At 43.0% G+C, this 19,606-nt stretch overlaps 2 protein-coding genes across 4 annotated transcripts in view; one reads left to right on the forward strand and one right to left on the reverse strand.

The window, feature by feature from the left end:
* The first annotated feature begins 884 nt into the window (after positions 1-884).
* Positions 885-14,996, forward strand: AKTIP (AKT interacting protein). 3 transcript variants are annotated; one of them, XM_015818740.1, is made up of 10 exons: positions 885-907; positions 5,532-5,649; positions 6,617-6,825; positions 9,161-9,225; positions 9,311-9,411; positions 12,021-12,109; positions 12,204-12,302; positions 12,663-12,770; positions 13,322-13,382; positions 14,081-14,996. In XM_015818740.1, exons 2-10 carry the CDS (start codon positions 5,608-5,610, stop codon positions 14,189-14,191), a joined length of 885 nt encoding a protein of 294 aa, XP_015674226.1. In that variant the 5' UTR covers positions 885-907; positions 5,532-5,607; the 3' UTR covers positions 14,192-14,996. The 3 variants fall into 3 exon arrangements, with proteins under 3 accessions (XP_015674226.1, XP_015674225.1, XP_015674227.1); XM_015818739.1 differs by lacking the exon at positions 885-907 and adding an exon at positions 1,119-1,143; XM_015818741.1 differs by lacking the exon at positions 885-907 and adding an exon at positions 1,119-1,143 and having other exon boundaries at positions 14,084-14,996.
* Positions 14,997-15,124: 128 nt separating this feature from the next.
* RBL2 (RB transcriptional corepressor like 2) overlaps positions 15,125-19,606 on the reverse strand; it is a 21,833-nt gene continuing 17,351 nt past the window's right edge. The window contains exons 20-22 of the mRNA XM_015818738.1: positions 18,716-18,921; positions 18,045-18,209; positions 15,125-17,486 (exon numbers count right to left, since the gene is read on the reverse strand). Coding sequence (XP_015674224.1) covers positions 17,316-17,486; positions 18,045-18,209; positions 18,716-18,921 — 542 coding nt within the window. The 3' untranslated portion in view covers positions 15,125-17,315. The remainder of the gene's footprint in view (positions 17,487-18,044; positions 18,210-18,715; positions 18,922-19,606) is intronic.

Here is a 19,606-nt window from a genome sequence, read left to right on the forward strand (position 1 = left end):
AGACATTAATGTGCTAGCTAGAATATTCTTCCCCTCAGAATCAGCACTTAAACGCAGAAATATTCTTTCTTCTTGGGGCCCGGTCTGGCATTTTCATTTTTTTCCCTTAACCGTTTCTTCTTTCTTCCCCAGAGGTTCTTATAAACTGGAGTTTCATGGGCCTGGCTCCTGTTTTATCGGCCGAGAAGAATAATTCTGAATAAATTGTGGCCATAAGTCGAGGACCGCCCGCACACGCAGAAGAGAACCGGGCCAAGACGCCACAAGCGCCGAGCAGGCTGCCCGGCCTGGTGAAGAAACGTTCCGAAATTAAAGAACGAGCCACCCTCATCCTCCACACCACCCCGGCTGCAAACATCTTCCCGCCATTTCGAAATGGTAATTAATTTGCGGGGAGGGGATCCTTCAGGCGTGAGGAATAGCCTCCGCCAACCGGCGCCAAGGACGGTGGGATATGTAGTTCCATCCCACCAGCCGAGGGAGGGAAACTGCTTTATCCGCCCTGGCAAAGCAGCGCCTCCTCTTCTGGTCCACCAATCAACGTCTCGTTTTGTTCAGCCCGAACGATTTCATTGGCTAATCACCCCTCTCTCTGCCCCCCCGGCCTCTGGTAAGTGGTGGCACGATTGGTGGCCTTCTCTCCAAATGGGCAGCTGCGCCATCCAATGCGGATGCCCCGGTGGGCGACGCCGGGCTCCGCCCCTTAGCAACGGGGGCCGCGGCCTCCCCAACCGCTCGTGGAGGCTGCCGCGGAAGTCACAAAAGCGGCTGAGACGAGGGGCGGGGCTGAGGCAGGGACTGGCCAATCGCCGCGTCCCCTCCCTGCCAAAGAGCCTCGGCCGAGATCATCGGGAGCAGTCCAGATGGGGGTGGCGAGGCAGGCAGGGCGCCAGCGGGGCCGGTCAAGGTGAGTGTCAGGCCGCGGCGACGGTTTGGGGGAGGCCAGGCCGCGAGCGGAGGCAGGGCGCGGTAGGAGGGCGCCGGCGCAGCCGGCGCATGCGCACCCAGGCTTGCGCGACGGTGCCCGGCGAGGGCCAAACTTCCCCCGCCCTTCCATCGGGAGCGGGCGCGCGTTCGTTCGCGCTGACAGCCAGCCGGCCTGCGCGGATGCGGCGCCGAGGCTCTGCGCCCCCCAGGCTGAAGGTGCGCGGAGGGGCCCCGCCGGGGGGCTCGGGGGGCGGGCGGGCGGGCGGGCGGCGGCGGGCTGAGGGGGGAGAAGCGCCGGGCCCGGCTGGGCTGGCCGGCGTCTGGCAGGCTGCCCTTCGCCAGGTCGGGTTGCTGGCGTCCAGCTTCACCTGGCGGACTTCCAGGGCGGGCGGGGTGGAGGAGCGGCGGCGGCAGCAGGGCCTGCCTGCCCGCGGCCTCCATGGGCAGCCCGGGAGGGCGACCGGCCACGCTCCGCGCCTGGCAGGCGGCGGTTCGCCCGGTGAAGCGCTGCCTGGCAAGGGAGGAGAAGGGCCGGGGGGGGGAAGGGGTTCACCTGTTGAGCGTCTGCCTGCCCTGAGGGTGAGGCTCCTGCTGAACCTTCAGACGTTCTCCAGGCGAAGCTGCTGCTTCTCTCCCTTGACAGGAGCTGCTTATTCTCCCTCCCCCCCTCTCATGTGTGTGTGTGTGTGTGTGTGTATGTATATGTAAATAGAGAGGATATATCTATATATCTCCTCTCTATATCTCTCATGTATATGTACATATCTGCGCGTGTATATACATAGTGTGTGTATATGTGTATATATACATATATGTGTATATATATACACACAGAGAGACACACACACATACAGATACATATACACACACATATACACATATATATATATGAGTGCTTTTTTTTTTTTTTATACATATACACACAGAGAGACATATATGTAGGAGAGAGAGATACGCACACGGAGGATACAAATATAATAGATATAAATAACATCATAACCACCCAGCATGTGTGTGTGTGTGTACTGTATGTATATATATGTGATGTGTATGTATGTATATGCATTTATACACAACAGCCTTGTTAGGTGGGTTAGGCTGAGAGAGAGAAACTCGCCCAAAGCCACACCTTACAGGGAATGTATTATTATAATGTGGTTATGAACTATTATTATTATTATGTTTCGGGGCAGAGTCAGCCAAAATATTAGGAGTAAACTGTAGCTAGATTTACAATCTCAGGCTGCTGAAAACTTAATAATTGAAGTCCTGACGCAGGACCTAAGGCTTATTAAGCTAGTGCCCAAGGATATAAGAAATTCTAAAAAGGGTGTGTGTGTATGTGGGGGGGGGGGTTGGTGGTTGTAGGTCTGATAAATTCAAAATGTTCAAATATTGAAGGAGTCCTTTAGCTGTTGCCTAGAGGACTGTAGTTATGATGGGTATAACAGATTATTATGTCATAGTTGGTCACACAATCAGCCAGATATTTAGTCTGGATTTGGTGTTTTTTTTTCCACCTATGGAGTGTTGTTATATTTTTACCCACTTTCTAAATTAATTTTGATTTTATTTATTAAGAAAATGTATAGGGCGGCCCAACTCACTCGCCCTATCAACAACCCTGTGAGGTGGGCTGAGCCGAGAGTGAGAGAGAGAGCAGCTGATCCAAAATCACCCAACTGGCTTTCATGCTGACTGTCTCTTGGTTTCTAGCCAACCCCTTCATCAATGTATTGTGTGTTTGCCGTCTGTTATATGAGGGCAGGCAGGTTATTACAGCCCTCCCTGGCTAAACGTCAGAAATTGGACTTCAGAAAAGGACCCTCCTTTTTCCTCCTATTGGTATAAAGAGGAAGTGTCAAATGTCATTTGAAGTTCAGAAAGTTGATTTCTTTTCCTTTGGTTTATATGTACAAGTTAATCAGTCGTTGAGTTTTAATCATCTGTGGTTTATGGCCCTCCATTGTGACCTAGCCGTGGTTAAAACATTATTTATATATTATCTTTGTATCCTGCTGCAGTGCAAGGCCTCTTGGCGGCTTAAAAAGGTGATTTAGGGTTATTTTGATGCCCAATGGTTGAATGAGGAAGTTTATCTTTGCCAGTTAGGGATTTTCCACACTAATTCTGCTCCTGAGATGGACTTTGTACAAAAAAAAATGCTTTTAACTCCGGTATACTTCTTTCGGGTTTTAGACACCAGAGGAGTAATGTTAGCAAACAGGTGGCAAACTTGAGATTAGAAACAAACAAACAAAAAGATGCTGTGACATCAAACATTTAGCTAAACCAGCCTTTCCCATAGTTCCCACTTTAAATCATATAATCTCCAGCTGATTTAGCTTATAGAATAGATATTTCTGGGACTGGCTCTGGTTAAAAAAGAATGAGAACTGGTGCAAAGGGAGATTATTTCTTTAGAAGGTTTATAAAAAGCTTCGCCCTATAGGCTTTTAGGTTTATACAGGTAGTCCACAATTTATGGCCACAATTGAGCCTGCAATTTATGTTGCTAAGTGAGACAGTTGAGTTTTGCCCCATTTTACGGCCTTTCTCGTTCTGTGAATTGCTGCAGTTTGTTAAGTTAGTAACACGGTTGTTAAATGAATCTGGCTCCCCAATTGACTTGGCTTGTCAGAAGGTCGCAAAAGGGGATCACACGACCCCGGGACACTGCGACCGTCATAAGTATGAGTCAATTGCCAAAGCGGCTGAAATTTTGATCACATGTCCAGGGGGATACTACAGCGGTTGTAAGTATAAAAAACGGTCGTAAGTCACTTTTTCCAGTGCTGTTATAACCTTGAATGGTCCCTAAATGAACTGTTGTAAGTCGAGGGTTTACCTGTGTGGAGAGAGGGAGAAGGGTAAGAATTCCTGCTTAAGCATTATGGTAGACGACTTTTTCGGCTTGAAGCTTCCTGTAAAACTGCATCTTCCTGCAGCCAGCAGAAGAATTTCGCATGTAGAAATGGATTAGCACGTAAAATACAGTACATGTTTTGGGAAGGTGTAGAGAGTTGATGAGATTGTATAAAGTTCAGCAACAGTTATTTTCTTATTTTCTCCCAGTGCATTTCCTGTAGGCGTCTGGTTAGTTGCAGTGGAAAACCAAATAGATCTTTGGAATTTGGCCTTGCGGGGCTCTCCTTAAATCACTTCCTGATTTCTTGACTAAACATGTTTATGACGGCTTCTCTGGATTCTTCTGCAAGGCCATTCCTGGCTGCCCCTGACATTGTATATGACTTGATAGGCCTTATGGACAGGAAGAGCCAGACGGGGGTGGATTCTGTCTACTAAGGCAAGGACTTTTCTTGGACATAAAGAATAAGCTCACTGCTTAATCATAACCCTAGATCTGTAGTTCTGCATCTCTCTTTTTACAATAGATTTCCCCCCCGTCCTATTTCTAAACTCTTTCCTTTTTCTCTTGTCGATCGCCCCCCCTGGGATTTATCTCTTTGTGAAACCCTGAACTCTGTATCTGGACAGGACTGCTTCATCCAACACATTGCTGCTTCTATTTTGTGCGTCAGTCTTAAATTTGGTTGAAGTCGTGCACCTCCTTCTTAATCAGATAATTTGAGGATGGAGGAACAAAAATATCCACAGCCTTTCAGTGGCAATAGGAGCCACAGGAAGTCATTAGGTGTTCAGAAAAAGGTGTGCTGGCATTTACAACGGAGTGGGCAGACGAGTCTAACCTGCTGTTTGTTCCTTAGCTGGCCTATTTTTGTTTTACATGCTCTTTAGGTGAGATCACACCTCCTGAAGATGGTATTGGGTCCATGACTTCTGAATAACACAAATACATTCCAGGGAGAGGGCGGGGAAAACCACATTTATTTCTTCGTTATTAAAGATAATTAAAAACATGTTAGCAACAACAAAAAATTAGCCTCAACCAAATCTGCTGGAATCTGATTTCAGAAACCAGGATGTTAATGACTATGTGATACTTAAGTTCAATCCATCCTGCAAACTAAGCAAAATCCTTGTAGCATTTTTGCCATTCTGATACCTTTTTTGACAACATTTTATAAAGGCAGCCTCCTGTGATTCATGCAGGGAAGCATTGGCTTAGCATGCAAGCCTCTAGCTAAGCACATCTGGAATTTCTCTTTAGCTTTCAGTTTAGCTCTATTATTTTTTTAAATGATGGGAATCAATTCTGAAAAAAACATCCATGAAAAGGAAAATGCTGGGCATTGGATACTGATCCTACCTTTCCTGTAGTATTATATATACAGGCAATCCTTGACTTATGACCATGACTTATCTCCTTGACTTTATGTCTCATCTCCTGTTCCAGACTGTTGCAAGCGTCCCTCCTTAGCTGGCCAATTTTCTCCAGCAGCAATTTTGTTTCCAGCATATTTGTTGTATTTCCAAAAAGGGATTGGGAATGTGAGTTTGCCAAGAAAGCTAGCCGAGTTCTATTAATTCATATTCGTATGTTTGATGAGGTTCGTTCTGTGTGAAATGTTGGAGAGTTAAAGAGTTAAAACATATAAATATGTGGGCAATTAAACTAAGAATACCTCTCTTGATTAGAGCAATGGGGAACCGGGTCATTAACTTCACTTTCCTGCTTCCAGGTTAGAAAGTAACTGCAGAAAGTCGGACACTTGGGAAGTATAGTACAATTCCATCTGGTGTTTTGGGCTACACGTTATGAACCCTTTCTGGAGCATGTCTGCAAATTCTACGCGCAAGGTAGAGTATGTGCTATTTTTTTTGGTGCTTTCACCTCTCCTGAGCTATGTTGTTGTTGTTAATTGCGAAGTCGTGTCCGACCCATTGCGATCCCATGGACAACGTTCCTCCAGGCCTTCCTGTCCTCTACCATCTTCTGGAGTCCATTTAAGCTCACGCCTACTGCTTCAGTGACTCCATCCAGCCACCTCATTCTCTGTCGTCCCCTTCTTCTGTTGCCCTCCATCTTTCCCAGCATTAGGCCCTTCTCCAGGGAGTCCTTCCTTCTCATTAGGTGGCCAAAGTATTTGAGTTTCAACTTCAGGATCTGGCCTTCTAAAGAGCAGTCAAGGTTGATCTCCTCTAGGACTGACCGGTTTGATCGCCCTGCAGTCCAGGGGACTCGCAGGAGTCTTCTCCAGCACTAGAGTTCAAAGGCCTCCATTCTTTGTCGCTCAGCCTTTCTTATGGCCCAACTTTCATAGCCATACATTGCGACTGGAAACTGAGCTATAAACTTCAGTAATTTTAAAAATTGTAATTCCCATGTAATTAAGTAGAAACAATAATAATTAAAAAAACAGACTCTTCAATCCTATAATCCCAGAATGACCTTAAAGGAGAATGTGCTTCTTTGGGCTTTTCCCATCCTTTAGAACAGGGGTCTTCAAACTTGGCCCTTTTATGACTTGTGGACTTCAACTCCTGCTTTAGAACTAGGCAGGAGTTTTTTAAGAAAAAGGATCTGGGAAAGCAGATAGGTTGATAGCGACCTTCTTATTAAAAGTCGACTCGGGTGTCTTGTTTAGTTAACAGTCCTATATTTCGCCGTAGTTAGTGAATTTCTTTGATACAAGTCTTAGAATCGTTTGGGACAAGCTGGATGCAAATCTGCTCAATTGCTACGGGAGTGAGATTGAATGGGGTTCACTCCTGCTTTCCGGGTGCAACTGGAATTCGACTTTCCTGTTTTGCCTTCCTCCTGCAGAAACCGGAAACGGAAGAGAAGACTCTGGTTGGCGAGCTGAAGACTAGTCCTCCTCCACGCTCCGCTCCCAAGAAACAGCTGCCTTCTATTCCCAAAAATGTCCTGCCAATCACCAAGCCTGCTTCCCCTGCCCTGTCAGCTCAGTCTACAAATGGAACCCACGCCTCCTACGGACCTTTCTATTTGGAATATTCCCTGCTGGCAGAATAGTATGTCCGCCTTCCAAGGCAGCGTGCAGTTGTTACTTGGTTGCTTAATTTGTAACAGGATCATTTTTGTCTAGCAAGAAACACCCCATTGCTGAGTTTGCATGTTGCAGTCGCTTTAATAGTGGGTGAATCGGGGCAATTTCCCGGGGCTTGATTTTTCTCTCTGGAGTCGATGGGCAGATCTCTGAAGAGTTGGAAGACTTTCACGGAGTTCTCGAAAAGCCAGGGATCTGATAGATCAGCGATTGCTAACACTGCATTTTATTTTCGGGGTCCCCATCCGCCGGTTCAAGACCGACAAAGGGAAATTTCTCATGCTGCCCTTAGCTGCCCAAGATGCAGTTGGATAATTGTTAGGTTGAATCTCTGTTTTGCATTCGGCGGGGTTGGGATCAAAAAAGGTGGAAGTGAGACGAGGCAAATGAGCGAGCGTCCTAGGCAGATCTAATCTGGCTCGGATCTCCCTGCTCTCTCATCACTTCTGTTGGAAGGGCTGCAGGATAGTCCATAGTTTAGGGAAGGCTGCCCAGGATTGTTGAGAGTTGGGCAGCATACAATTTTAATAATAATAACCAACTCTCTTTAGCTTCCAGTGGGCGGATGTCCACTCCAGAAATGTCTCCTTCGAAAGATGTATAGCAAATCTCCTTCATCTGTTAGATTTATCTTCCAGAATTCAAGGCAGCACAGGGAAAAGTTGGATTGACTCAAAATTATACGTTCTCCAGGAAGGGAGGGAGCGCATGATCCGACTGGGAAAATCTCTTATAGATAATTAAGGAAGATAAAATCCAGATGGTCTTTTCTTTGATCATCTGCTAATCTGTATCCTAAGTATGTGATTGAAAAAGAGAAGGAATTGATCAGCAGAAGTTCAAATCCCTACTGAAAAGTGATTTCTGAATATGTCGCTAACAAAGAATGCATCAGGGTAGTTTCCCCCCATGACGTAAGCTCTTATACTTTTTATATAAATAAGTTTATTTTAAGATGGGCTGCCATGTAACAACAAACTAGATGAAGGCTGCCCTCTGCCTTTGTTGTGTCTTTGTTGCTGCCATCCGTTGGCTTAAGAAAGACTGCAAGTTGGCCCACTTTAAGAAATTCGTTTCCAGGTCAACGTATTCTTGGCTTAGCTTGCAAAATTACTCTTTTATTAACCTATCTGAAAATTATGAGTTGGCCTATTGAGTAAATGTGAATCCATGCAGGCCTTGACCCCGTGCGGTCAGTGAAAAAAAGCTAGGTTTCTCGACTACCTTTGTTCAGTTGAACAGACGTGCATTTTAGCTAATCAGAATCTTATTTATGAAATCTTTTGGTCTCCTTGGTTTGGCAAAATGCGCCCCTCCCGCTCCTGTTAACTCGATGGCTGGGTCAGATTCTGCTGCTGTGCTGGGAACAGAACTGCCTCTTGTTCTCACCAATGCCCTCGTCAAGAAAGCATCGGGCGTCCTCTTCTCCAGCTGCAACAGGATTACGTGATGTAATCTGCTCCCAAAAGTTTAAAAAAAGAAATCAGAAATGTCATAAGTCATCCTTCTGTATCAGGCGAAGGGGTTACAAAGGACTTCGAAATTGTTTGTCTCCTGCAACTGTTCTGGTGTTTCGTGCAAAATATTATGGGCTGGGCAGGAAAACAAGATTTTCTCCTCTAGTCTGTTCTCAGCTAAACGAGGCAGATACCGGTAGGAAGAGTAGCTATGCTAAAACTCTTGTTCCTTCATGGAACTCAAGCTTGACAAGGACTGTCCATCAGAAGCAGACCTGGTTAGTTTTCAACAAGCCTGCATGCTTTAGGAAAAAAACATTGCTTTATTTTTCCCTGCGGTCATTTTCATCCCTCATTTCCTTGCTGAACTTCAGATTTTCTTGGCACGCCTGCTTTTTATGCTCACTTTGTGAGTCCTCAAAGCCGGACTCAACAAAGTTCTATCTTATCTATCTCAGTTAATGCTTTGGGTAACTGGGCCCCTAGTGTTGAAAGTATATCCTGGTTAATAGTGCCCTCTGTATACCCTATATAGCAGTGTTTTCTCAGCATTGGCACCTTGAAAATATGTGGACTTCAACTCCCATAATTCCCCCCAACCAGCCTTGGGGATGTTGGAAGTCCTGGGAGTTGGAATCCACACATGTTCACAGTGCCAACACTGAGAAATACCGCTCTAGATTTGCTGTAGCAGATGAGCAGAAGGTAACATCTGTGCCTTTGGCTCCTAGGAAGAAATTCCTTAAAGGAAAATGCAAATAGTGGCTTTATTCTCATGAAGGTGTGGTTGAAAAAGATTTCTTTTGAACGCCCTCCAAATCCTAATTGTGCCTTTTATTTCAGTACTTTAGTTGTGAAGCAAAAGCTGCCGGGAGTCTATGTTCAACCTTCTTATCAGTCCGCATTAAGTAAGTCTGACATTCCTGGTCTGTTTCCCACCAAACACAGATATTTCAGTGGCTCATTTTCTTACCCTCTTTTTTTTTTGAACAGTGTGGTTTGGAGTAATATTCATAAGACACGGGCTATACCAGGACGGTGTGTTTAAGTTTACAATCTACATCCCTGACAATTATCCTGATGGAGATTGCCCAGTAAGTAGCCCCTGTGGGATGAATCCTGAATATTATTGAACGTCTCACTGACCAGCCTGAATATTCATGTTGTCTCAGTTGAAAGTACAGGAAGAATGCTTGCGTTTATTGTATTCTTTATTGACGGGCAGTATCCTGTCCTACTCTTTGGCCAAAGAAATGCCGAAATCGGCTTACCTCTGGCTCTTGAAAAGGACATCTCTATACGTGTTTCCATGCTGAATGACCCAGCATAAAAGGAAAAAGGGATGCGGAGAGAAGAAGAGGAAAAATGAGGTGGTTTGAAGAGTAAACTCGGATAACAATTCCTAAAATGTAATCACGGCTTCTGCGGACTGGAAACTTTGGGGAGAGTGGAGATGTGACAGAGTAACTCTATAAATCACTTTTGTGCACGTATAAATGTTGTTGGGTGGCATCTGAAGAAGGGAAAGTCTGGTGGAGCTGATCTTTCAGTAGAATAGATAAATAGGAGATAAGCAATAGCCTTTCCAAGCTATAATTTTATTTAGGAAGCAGGCGAATAAGCTATCTGCGTCAAATGTTTTCCTGTTTATAAAACACTTGGCAATGCTCAATAAGGGAGTGGGCTACATATACTCTACATTACCTAAATAAATAATTAGATATTAGAGACATAGAAATAATGGCTTACCTAAGCTAGGCCAATTTTGTAAACTGGTGGATGAGGTGAGATTTGAACCCGTGATCCTGTATCCGAGCTCATGAATATAGTTAAGATTAGGCCGCTATTCTATTGAAAGCCTTAAGATTCCCAACCCAGAAACTTACTAGTTAATCCTTGCTGAGACTTAAAAGCATTCTCAGTTCAGGAATTTGTTCTGCATGCTAGCCTCAAAGTATTCCTACAAAAATCTATCCTTGTTTATTTGGCGTGTTCTTCATCTTAGGGTGGGCAAAAGGACAAATGTTATTTTTCTGCATTTAATTATTAAGAGTCAGAAATCCTGGTGGATTTATTGCCGTCTGCCAAAAGATTCTGATATTCTCTGCCTTTTATCGTCACACGGCGTGAATTTTAAAACTCCTAGTTACCTGTAACAAGTCTGGCTTTTCCGGTGGGGCCAAGTCCAAACCTATTAATAAGAATATTTTGAAGTCACCCCACAACAGATGGCAGCCACTTACCTTCCTTCTTGCGTCGCGTAACAATGAAATGCATTATAGTTTTTCCCCCTTAGTTCCTGAGCTTACAGCACTGCCTTGTTTACCATTTCTGGGTTGACTCTGGCAGATCTCAAGGGACCAAGAAATCCAGCCAAACTCGGAGATGTTTATGGCAGCGAAGTTATTGTCAAAATGTCTTTAGCTTCCTGGAACTTCTTTGCTGGGAAAATTAAATACCTTTTAATTTAGAACAATATTGGGCAAGAACCAAGCCTTATGTAAAACATGAATAACTTAAAAATATAATTAGAAGAGTTTGGGACAATAATGCATCTAAACTTTTTTTTTAAAAAAAATAATACTGTAACTCAACTCGTGACCGAATTATTGCATAGTCGTCTTGTGGAGCTAAACTTTTAAAAAAGTAATTCAGGATTTGTGAGACGCACTTATGCTTTAATTGAAATTTGATTCACTGGAAGGGTAAATATATTTGCATGGAAGAAATTTTGGGTGCACTGGCGCAGGCTATTTAAATTAGAGATACAATTAAAAAGTAATACCAGGACACCAATGTCCCAGTTGCCAGAGTGCAGGCAGGACTCCAGGGAGCGGCTGCTTCAGTTTATTGCCGATTTTCCTATTAATACAACTAGGATACGTCATAGCAGGTGGCAGTATCTTAAGATAAGATAAGGAGGTTTCTACTTGGAAGGAAGCCATCAGGAATCCACAGGGTTGTGGGCTAAATTGGGAAGACAAAATCTATCTATCTATCTATCTAATCTAATCTATCTGAAAATAAGTCTTATCCCTCATTTTCCAGGAAATGAGGGATAAGACTTATTTTGGCTTATCGATCATGCTGCCCATCTCGCCCAAGACGACTCTAAAATATTCCTGCCTCTTTTCTCCACACCCTAAGGAAAATCCGGGATCAATTCCCAAACTCTTAAGAACTCCTCGATTTTGTGTTTACTCACAAACCACAAAAATACAATTTTGTGGATTTGATTGCAATCTGCTCAAGAGTGCACTTGTCTAGGAAACTAGTTAATGCCTGACTGGGTCGCCATTTAGCGAAAGGCAGCACAATAGCCTGCTGAGAAATTTTAGTCCCTAGGGTTGACATTGATTGATTGGTTATACATGCCATCAAACTGTTCTGGCCTCTTAGCAATAAGCACATGGATAGATTTCCTCTTTGATGAGGGCTGAGCTGGCCTTTCGAATCTTCCAACAGCACATTTCTTAAAGGCTCAAAAACAGTCCAAAAGGGCTCTTAACAGCCAGTGTGCAACATGACCCTTGCACCTAATAATTGTTTATTGTGTCATGCACACAAGAACCTTTCCTCTGATGAAGGAAGGAAACTTTTTTTGGGGGAGAAAAAAAAAAGCTGGCTCCTTTGAATGGACTTCGTAAACCAATCTGCCATGTTTGGCATCGGTGTTTCTCTCTCTTTTTTTCCCCCCCTTCAGCGCTTGATTTTTGATCTGCCCATTTTCCACCCGCTGGTGGATCCTGTCTCAGGTGAACTGGACGTGAAGAGAGCATTTGCCAAATGGAGGTGAGAGGGATGGGATGGGTCTAGGACCTCGGTATTGAGCAGAGAAAAATGGGCCTTTGATGAGGCCTCTCACCTGCCTTTCCTTCTCCTAAAGGCGCAATCATAACCACATATGGCAAATACTGATGTACGCGCGCAGAGTTTTTTACAAGATTGACACAACTAACCCTCTCAACCCTGAATCTGCTGTGCTGTAAGTTCTTTTTCTTTGGGGGGGGGGGAGAGGAGGTTAGAAACTTCTCTGAAAGCTGCAGTCCATCCTATAAATTATTTTTGAGTATAGCTTTTTTCTTAAAAATGCCTGAAGCCAAATGCCACTGGTTTATTTCCACTAACCACGGTAATGTATAGTTATGCCTTTTTTTTTAACCCTGTCAAACAGAACCTTCAGATTTCTGGGTATTATGTTTATATAAAGCAAATTTTGTGGCGGGTAAAATGCGCAGTAAATCTGCTTCTGGGTTTTTGTTTTTTTTTTAAAGACATTTGGTAGAAAGCTTCCGTTCCTTCCAGGAGCGTTCTAAGATGCGTTCTTTTCTCTTTCACTTCTTAGGTATGAAAAAGATATTCAACTCTTCAAGAGCAAAGTGGTTGACAGCGTAAAATTATGCAGCAGTCACCTATTTGATCCCCCCAAAATTGAAGACCCCCATGCAATTAGGTAGCTTAAGAGTAGTGATCAAGTCACATGATGTTATTTGGGACCAAGTACAGACAGTTCGCATTTAGCAAGAGCCTCAGTTGACGGTTCAGCTACGGCGGTGATGGAAAAGTAATGCTGTGATCTGTCCTTGCAGTTATGACCCCCACAGATCTGTAAAGCCATGGAAGCTGTTAAGGTTTCACGTAGTGACCACTCCACTTAATGGCCAAGTTACTAATTCCATTTTGGAATTAAACGAGAACTTCCTTTTATTTCTCTTAACCCGATGTAGATTTAGGCTCTCTAGTGTTTACAAGCCCATGCAAACTGGAGGGTTTCCCCCCCCAATAAATTACATTCATAGATGTCCTGTGTGGCACCCAAAAAAATATTGCCAAGTTTTTAATTCTTAAGACATTGTAAATGTCCAGTAGACGTGCTTAGGACAATGGTTATTTAATTTTCATGTTTTACCTCTGCTGGGCTACTGTATTTCCATTGAATAGATGTTCTGCCTTTAGCTTTGAAAACGTGGGAAGCCTGAGTGACATTTTGCTTGCGTCTTGCAGCTTTTCTCCCTGGAATCCAGCTATACACAATGAAGTGAGAGAGAAGATGTTGACTCAGAAGGTATGGAAGAAAGATATATCTTATTTTATAGAAATGGGTAAAAAGTAACGGGGAGAAATACGTCCTATTGCATTGAAAGAAACTGAGGCAAGCTCCTTACGCTGAACGATAACCAAGCAGAAAGGTCCTTGTGTAGCCTTGTTGTGAGATAAGAGACAGTGTTGGGGGGGGGGGGTTTGTACATCTTTGCACAGTGGGTAGGATGAAACAATGGCTAGAAAAGCACATGGTTGCACATTGCTTAAACCAGGGTTGTCCATCTTTAGCAACTTCAAGACTTGTGGACTCCAACTCCCAGAATTCACCCAGCCAGCATAGCTGGCTGGGGAATTCTGGGAACCGAAGTCCACAGCTCTTAAAGTTGGCTGGGGAATTCTGGGAATTGAAGTCCACAGCTCCTGAAGTTGGCTGGGGAATTCTGGGAGTTGAAGTCCACAAGTCTTAAAAGTTGCCAAGGTTGAGCATCCCTGGTTTAAACCATATTTTGATACTGAAGCTGCAGAGAAGTTAAAGCATTGAACTCTTGAAGGATCCAGCTGCATTGTGGATTACTCAACTGAGCAAGGATGGGCAAGTCTCTTTCGGGGTGGGTGGTGGTGGGGTGTTTCTTTAGAAGACAAAAGAACTTGCCAAAGACGACAAAATGACCAAGTTCGCAACAAAAGCTGCTCCCCCCCCCTTTTTACGTTTCGTCCTAGAAGAAAGGAGATGACCAGCAAGGCAAGAATATGCAAGTCTCCGGCCTGTCCTGGGTGAAGCCGGGCTCCGTTCAACCGTTCAGCAAAGAAGACAAGACTCTTCCTACTTAGCTACCGAAAAGGATGAAAACACTCCCAAACACTTTTGACCGGAAGGAGGAACGTAAACAGAGCCCAACAGCAAAAACTGTGGTTCTCCTTCTTGACTTTGGATTAGTAAAAGAGTAAAATGCTAGCGACGACTAAAGGAACCCTGTACAGTGGGGTTTACTTGGGCTCTTCTTGATGTTTTACGTGGGTTTTAATTGCAGCCGGCAAGTAGGTTTTATAAGGCCGGGCTTCTGTAGGGAAGCCCGTCGCGTGTGGGTAAATGAATGGCTCAGGATTTAAATGTAGCTTGAGGTTCTCAATGGGTTCCTTTTTAAAGTTTTTTTTTTTAATGTAAAGAATCAGGCCAGAAAAAACTCATTCCAGAGATAATCTGTGTTTGTGTAAACTAATATAGCAGAGTAAAATAACTATATTTAAAAACTTTTAAATGCATTGGTTTCTATTGTAAATATATTAGGATGTGGAATTTGTAAATACTTGGTTCCAATTCCTTCTAGCCTTGTTAGGGGCAGAAAGGCCGAGACTGATTATGTATTATGTGTACCGATTTATTTTTTTTTTCCCCTTTTCTCCTTTACAGATGTTGCCATTCCTGGCTGCTTCTAACATAACCTGTCCCATAATCTTTAGGGCTACAACCAAATTGCCTGCAAGAATCATATAGGAGAAAAGATTTTACTGCAGAGATTTTACTTAAGTAGAGAACTCTCTCATTGTGATAGTTGCATGCATCTTAACTCAAATAGCCTAAAGATGTGTGGAAGTAATATTAGAGGCAGCCCTAAATAGTACGTTAGTCAGGAAAGGTGAGGGTTTTTAATGAAAAAAGAATCAAAATCCTTTAGAGTTCTTGGTTTTAATAAAATCTTAAAAGAGAACCTAGCCTAGGTTGACTTAGGAATCATGCTTGAGATGGCTTGACTAATGTGTTAATAGTGACATCTTAAAAAAAAAATAAAGACCAATCATGGCAGAAAGTCTGTGTTGTAGTTTTCTTCTTTGGGTAAAATATTTGCAAATTAAGTACGAGTTCTTTGGGATTCTGATTTGTCAATTATAGTGAAAACTCAAGGCCATTTAACAGAAAAGGGCTTCTATTATGCCCCCAGTCTGTTAAATCAGGAAATACACCATTTGTATAAGGGTATCAATAGGTAAATTTAAGTGTATCTTGATGCAAGAATGACTGGATGGGAATTTTGAATCCAAAGTCTACTAAATGCAGGAAAGATTTCAGTGTTTAACTATGGCTTAATCTACGGGACACAATTGTTTTTTTTCCTCTTTGGAGAAGCTAGGCTAGGAAGAAGCAGAGCTGCTGATAGTGCCTGAAGGCTGAATTAGCAGGTTTTTTTTTTTTTTTGAAATCAGACTTTTGGTTTTGTTCCTTTATAAAACTTATCAATCACACAAATGGGCTGAACTTACAGGCACCAAAACATGCCCTATTTCACGACCCTGTCCCTGCCTTGATTTATGTCCAGTCAATCATTTCATAAAGCTAAAATCCCTCCTCCAATGTCTACATTGAGATCTCTTGGAGCAATTTTAAGAGCAGCACAGATCTGTTCCAAACGCAATCCAGGCCATAAAGCTCTGCACAACACTAGCGATACTGAACAGGATCGTTATCAGTCTTCAAAGTGATTGTCCAATTGCCCAAACACCATTTTTCACTTCTCTACACACTCATTTGATCTTTTATGGGGTAAAAAAAAATGGAATTTTTCAGCATGTATTAGGAACCACATGAAAGCCCCAGTCCAGAGGCGGAACACACATTCTTTGCATGCAGAGTGTCTTGGATTTAATCCACAGCACCCCTAAGAAGGCCAGGAAATGGTTTTATTGCATGCTAGTGAACCATTGTGATCACAAATAGACAGCTAGGCTAGGTGGGGGCCGGTTCAATAAGAACAGGTTTTTTTTTCATGTTCTACATCATTCTTCCTGACCTCCATTTAAAGCAGTTAAACGCTGCAATGGACCAAAAAGCTGCACCGATAATCCAGGATGGCCGGTCTTTCCCTCGTTTTGAAAAACACCAGTGGGAAGACACAACCAACTGCCATGATAAAGCTAAGAAGCTGGGAAGGCTAACAGTCCTGTCTTAAATATTCACACACGAGAGTTCAGTCTGACTTCTGTGCACTTCCAGAATAAATATAATTCAAGCAGTTTAACACAGCTTTTCATCTTAGGGTTTGCTATTTAAAATATATATATATATATATATTTCAAAAGTGCCATTGCCAAGGTTGCAAAACTCTTAATTTGCATTTCAAAATGTTTTGGGAACTAGTGAAGTGCTACCTGCTGATAGGAGATGACTTGAAACATTGCAGAGCTAAAATACAATGAAAGTATGGTATATATACATAATATTCCCGTATCACCTGAAGGGCATAGAAGGAAAGGAGAGGAAAGGGAAAAGAGAGAAGAGAGGAGAGGAGAAAAGAGGAGAGGAAAAGGGAGGGGAGGCTTAAATCTTCCCATCCTCCCCTCCATTTCAATTTCTGGTCTTGTCTCCAGTGTGCTTTAACTACTGCCTGACAAATGTGCTAGAATCTTCACTCCTAATTTAAAAGGAGGTTCACAGCAGTTCGAAACTGGGTCAGATAATTAGTTACAGAACTGATTCTATCACTGCTGACTGCCTCATTTCCAAATCCATTGTTAAAATACTGCCGATTCTAAACATGACACTGGATGAGATCCAATTAGCTAAAAAAAAGAAGAAAGAAATGTTAATGGGCTAATGTAAAAACGTACTGGTCTTCCAGTTCTGAGTTTAAAACCAACCCCTTCTACCAAATAAATTAAAAAGGATGTAAACAGCATCCATCGATGCTTTATGGGATACATCCAAGCAAAGCTGGTGTGACTCGCAGCGTGGCTGGCAGGAAATCCTTCTTCTTCTCAAACTTTCCAACTGTCTTTGAGCAGAAGACGTCAGTGGTATAAGCAGAAGATTCCTCTTTTTGATGTCAGGAGCATCAGATTAAAAAAAAAGTACTTCATTTCTGCCCCCAAAGTGCCTTGGAGATGTGGAAGTCACAGCTTCTATTATTACTGGTCAAAGTCCAGATAGCAATTTAAAAAAATTCTCAGTGAGTCTTTGACATCAGTGAGAGCCCCTGTCGTTTGCCACATCTTGTAACCTTCTCAGAAGGGCTGTGTGGTTTTCCGGGCACATGCGCTTGGCTGGTGATTCTGCCCCCTCCTCTAAGACGATGCCCCTCTTTTTCGTGGAGGTCTCGCCAGTTCTAATCATGCTGTTAATCTCTTCAAGTCTCTGAAACATGCAATGAGCAAGAAAAACTGGTCATTTTTTTCCCCCTCCTGAAAATCCAGCTGCAAATAATAATCTCTTTGTTGCTTGTTTAAACCACTGACATCACGTTGAACTTCAGTACTTGTAATCCCCATTAAGCAACATGGCTGAGGTTACTTCAGGTCCCTACTCCGTAAATTAATATTTCAAGATTACATCTCAAATCCCCACCGTTCAAATAGTACCTTTTTTGTCTCAATCATTGGACTCATTTTTAAAGAGGCTCCAATCAACATTCATCCTGAACAAATACAGCCTTGGAAAAATATTAAATACTTGAATAATACGACCGAGAAACAAAACTTTGCATTTTGTCTTCCAAATATTTTCCCTCCGTGTGTGTGTGTCATATAAATAATGACGTTCATTGGCAATCTAGTCAGCCATGAATATTTAGAAAGAAAAAGGATATACAGTTTGCTAAATCATGTAAGTTACTGATTTATTAAAATGACATATCAGATTTCAAAATAGTTAATGGGTAATAGCACCACTGAGTAATCAAACAGCAGCTCTTACCTTAGATGGGCTGCTGCTAAAATAGTAGAATATTTTCTCACGCCGAGAAGTTGCACATTCATTTTTGTGGGGGGAAATGTAAATTGGGTGGTTTTGAGACAGTTGGATTCTGCGTGGAGAGCCGCTTCTCACAAATGGATATGGAGACAAGGGAGGAACGTCAGTCTGATGCAGAAGAGCAATAAAATGTATGTACAGTTAACAAGCAAGCACAAAAAAAGAGAGCAGAATGCATTTGGCAACTTAAAGCACCACAACACATCCATTTAATTTTTACATTAATGGTCCTGAGCAATTTGGATATTCTATATGAGAATTATAACAAGTTTTCAGAGTTATCAGTTTTAAAAATTTAGCCTACGGGATACAAGAATTCCCTGTGTCAAATACAAGATGGTTCCATTTTGTTGTAAAGGCAGATGATTTAGCTTTATTCGTCTTTAAAATTTATTTGCAACAGACTTAGGTTTAAGAGAGCCCTCTTCTTTTAATTTCCAGTTTCTGCCCAGATCACAAGTCAATATCCAAGCATCTACCCAAAAATAATTGTGTGTTTTTTTTAAAACAAGCAAAATATTATAATGGCAGGACAACCTGAGTATCTCCAGTTGCTAATCAGACAGGTAGTAGCTTAGCTATTCCCAAGAAGGAAGGCAAAAGGGGTTACTTACTCCATTGGCTGAGGAGTACTTCAGGGCGAAGTCTTTGATCCGGTCTGTGTAGACATTATTATAAAACTGAATCAGGTCTCCACGCTCCTCTTCCTCAGTGTCACTGCTGGCTCCGGTGAGTCGCGTTGGGGTAGGAGGGGCGCTACTAGGCTGTGGGACAGGCAGCGTGCTACTCGACCTCATGACTGGGCTGGAATCTCGGCTTGCTGCAAAGACAGATTGAAATGCACCGAGTCGGACAGTTTTATGAAACCAGTGTTTATTCCGGCCTTTTTTCTCTTTTTGTCTAGCTTTTAAGGCAGCAGGTGAGAAAGTGGTAGACCCTACGTCTTTGGGCCAGTCTCCAGGAGACTGGGAGTTCTAGTCCCTCCTTAGCCATGAAAGCCAGCTGGGTGACTTTGGGCCAATCACTAGGTGAGTTCTTGTCCCCCTTAGGCCTGAAATCTGGCCAGGTGACTTTGGCCAATCACCAGGAGACTGTGAATTCTAGTCCAGCCTTAGGCATGAAAGCAGGGCCAGTCAATCTCTCTCAGTCCAACTCCCTCACAGGGTTGTTGTTGTGGAGAAAACAGGAGGGGGGAGGTGTGTTGGATATGTTCGCCACCTTGGAGGTATTTGCAAAAATAATAAAGGCGGGATACAAATAAAAGAAATGAATAAAAAGTATTCTTCCTTCTTAAAAATATCCTGCAGGGATTTATCTTCTCTCTGCTAACGCTTCGTCAGCGATGTCCTGATGAAGCTCAGTTCCTGTCGCTCATGGCCTTTGTCTGAAATTGATGTGTTGTGTTCCCAAAGGTTCAGTAAACAAGGTCCCTTTTTCCAAATGTACTTTTGACATGACATCTGTACCCAGGAACGGAGGTGTTTTGTCTAAGCACTAAATCTACC

This window comes from Protobothrops mucrosquamatus, unplaced genomic scaffold (genome assembly GCF_001527695.2).
Source record: "Protobothrops mucrosquamatus isolate PMUCROS unplaced genomic scaffold, P.Mucros_1.0 scaffold783, whole genome shotgun sequence".
NCBI classification, from domain to species: domain Eukaryota; kingdom Metazoa; phylum Chordata; class Lepidosauria; order Squamata; family Viperidae; genus Protobothrops; species Protobothrops mucrosquamatus.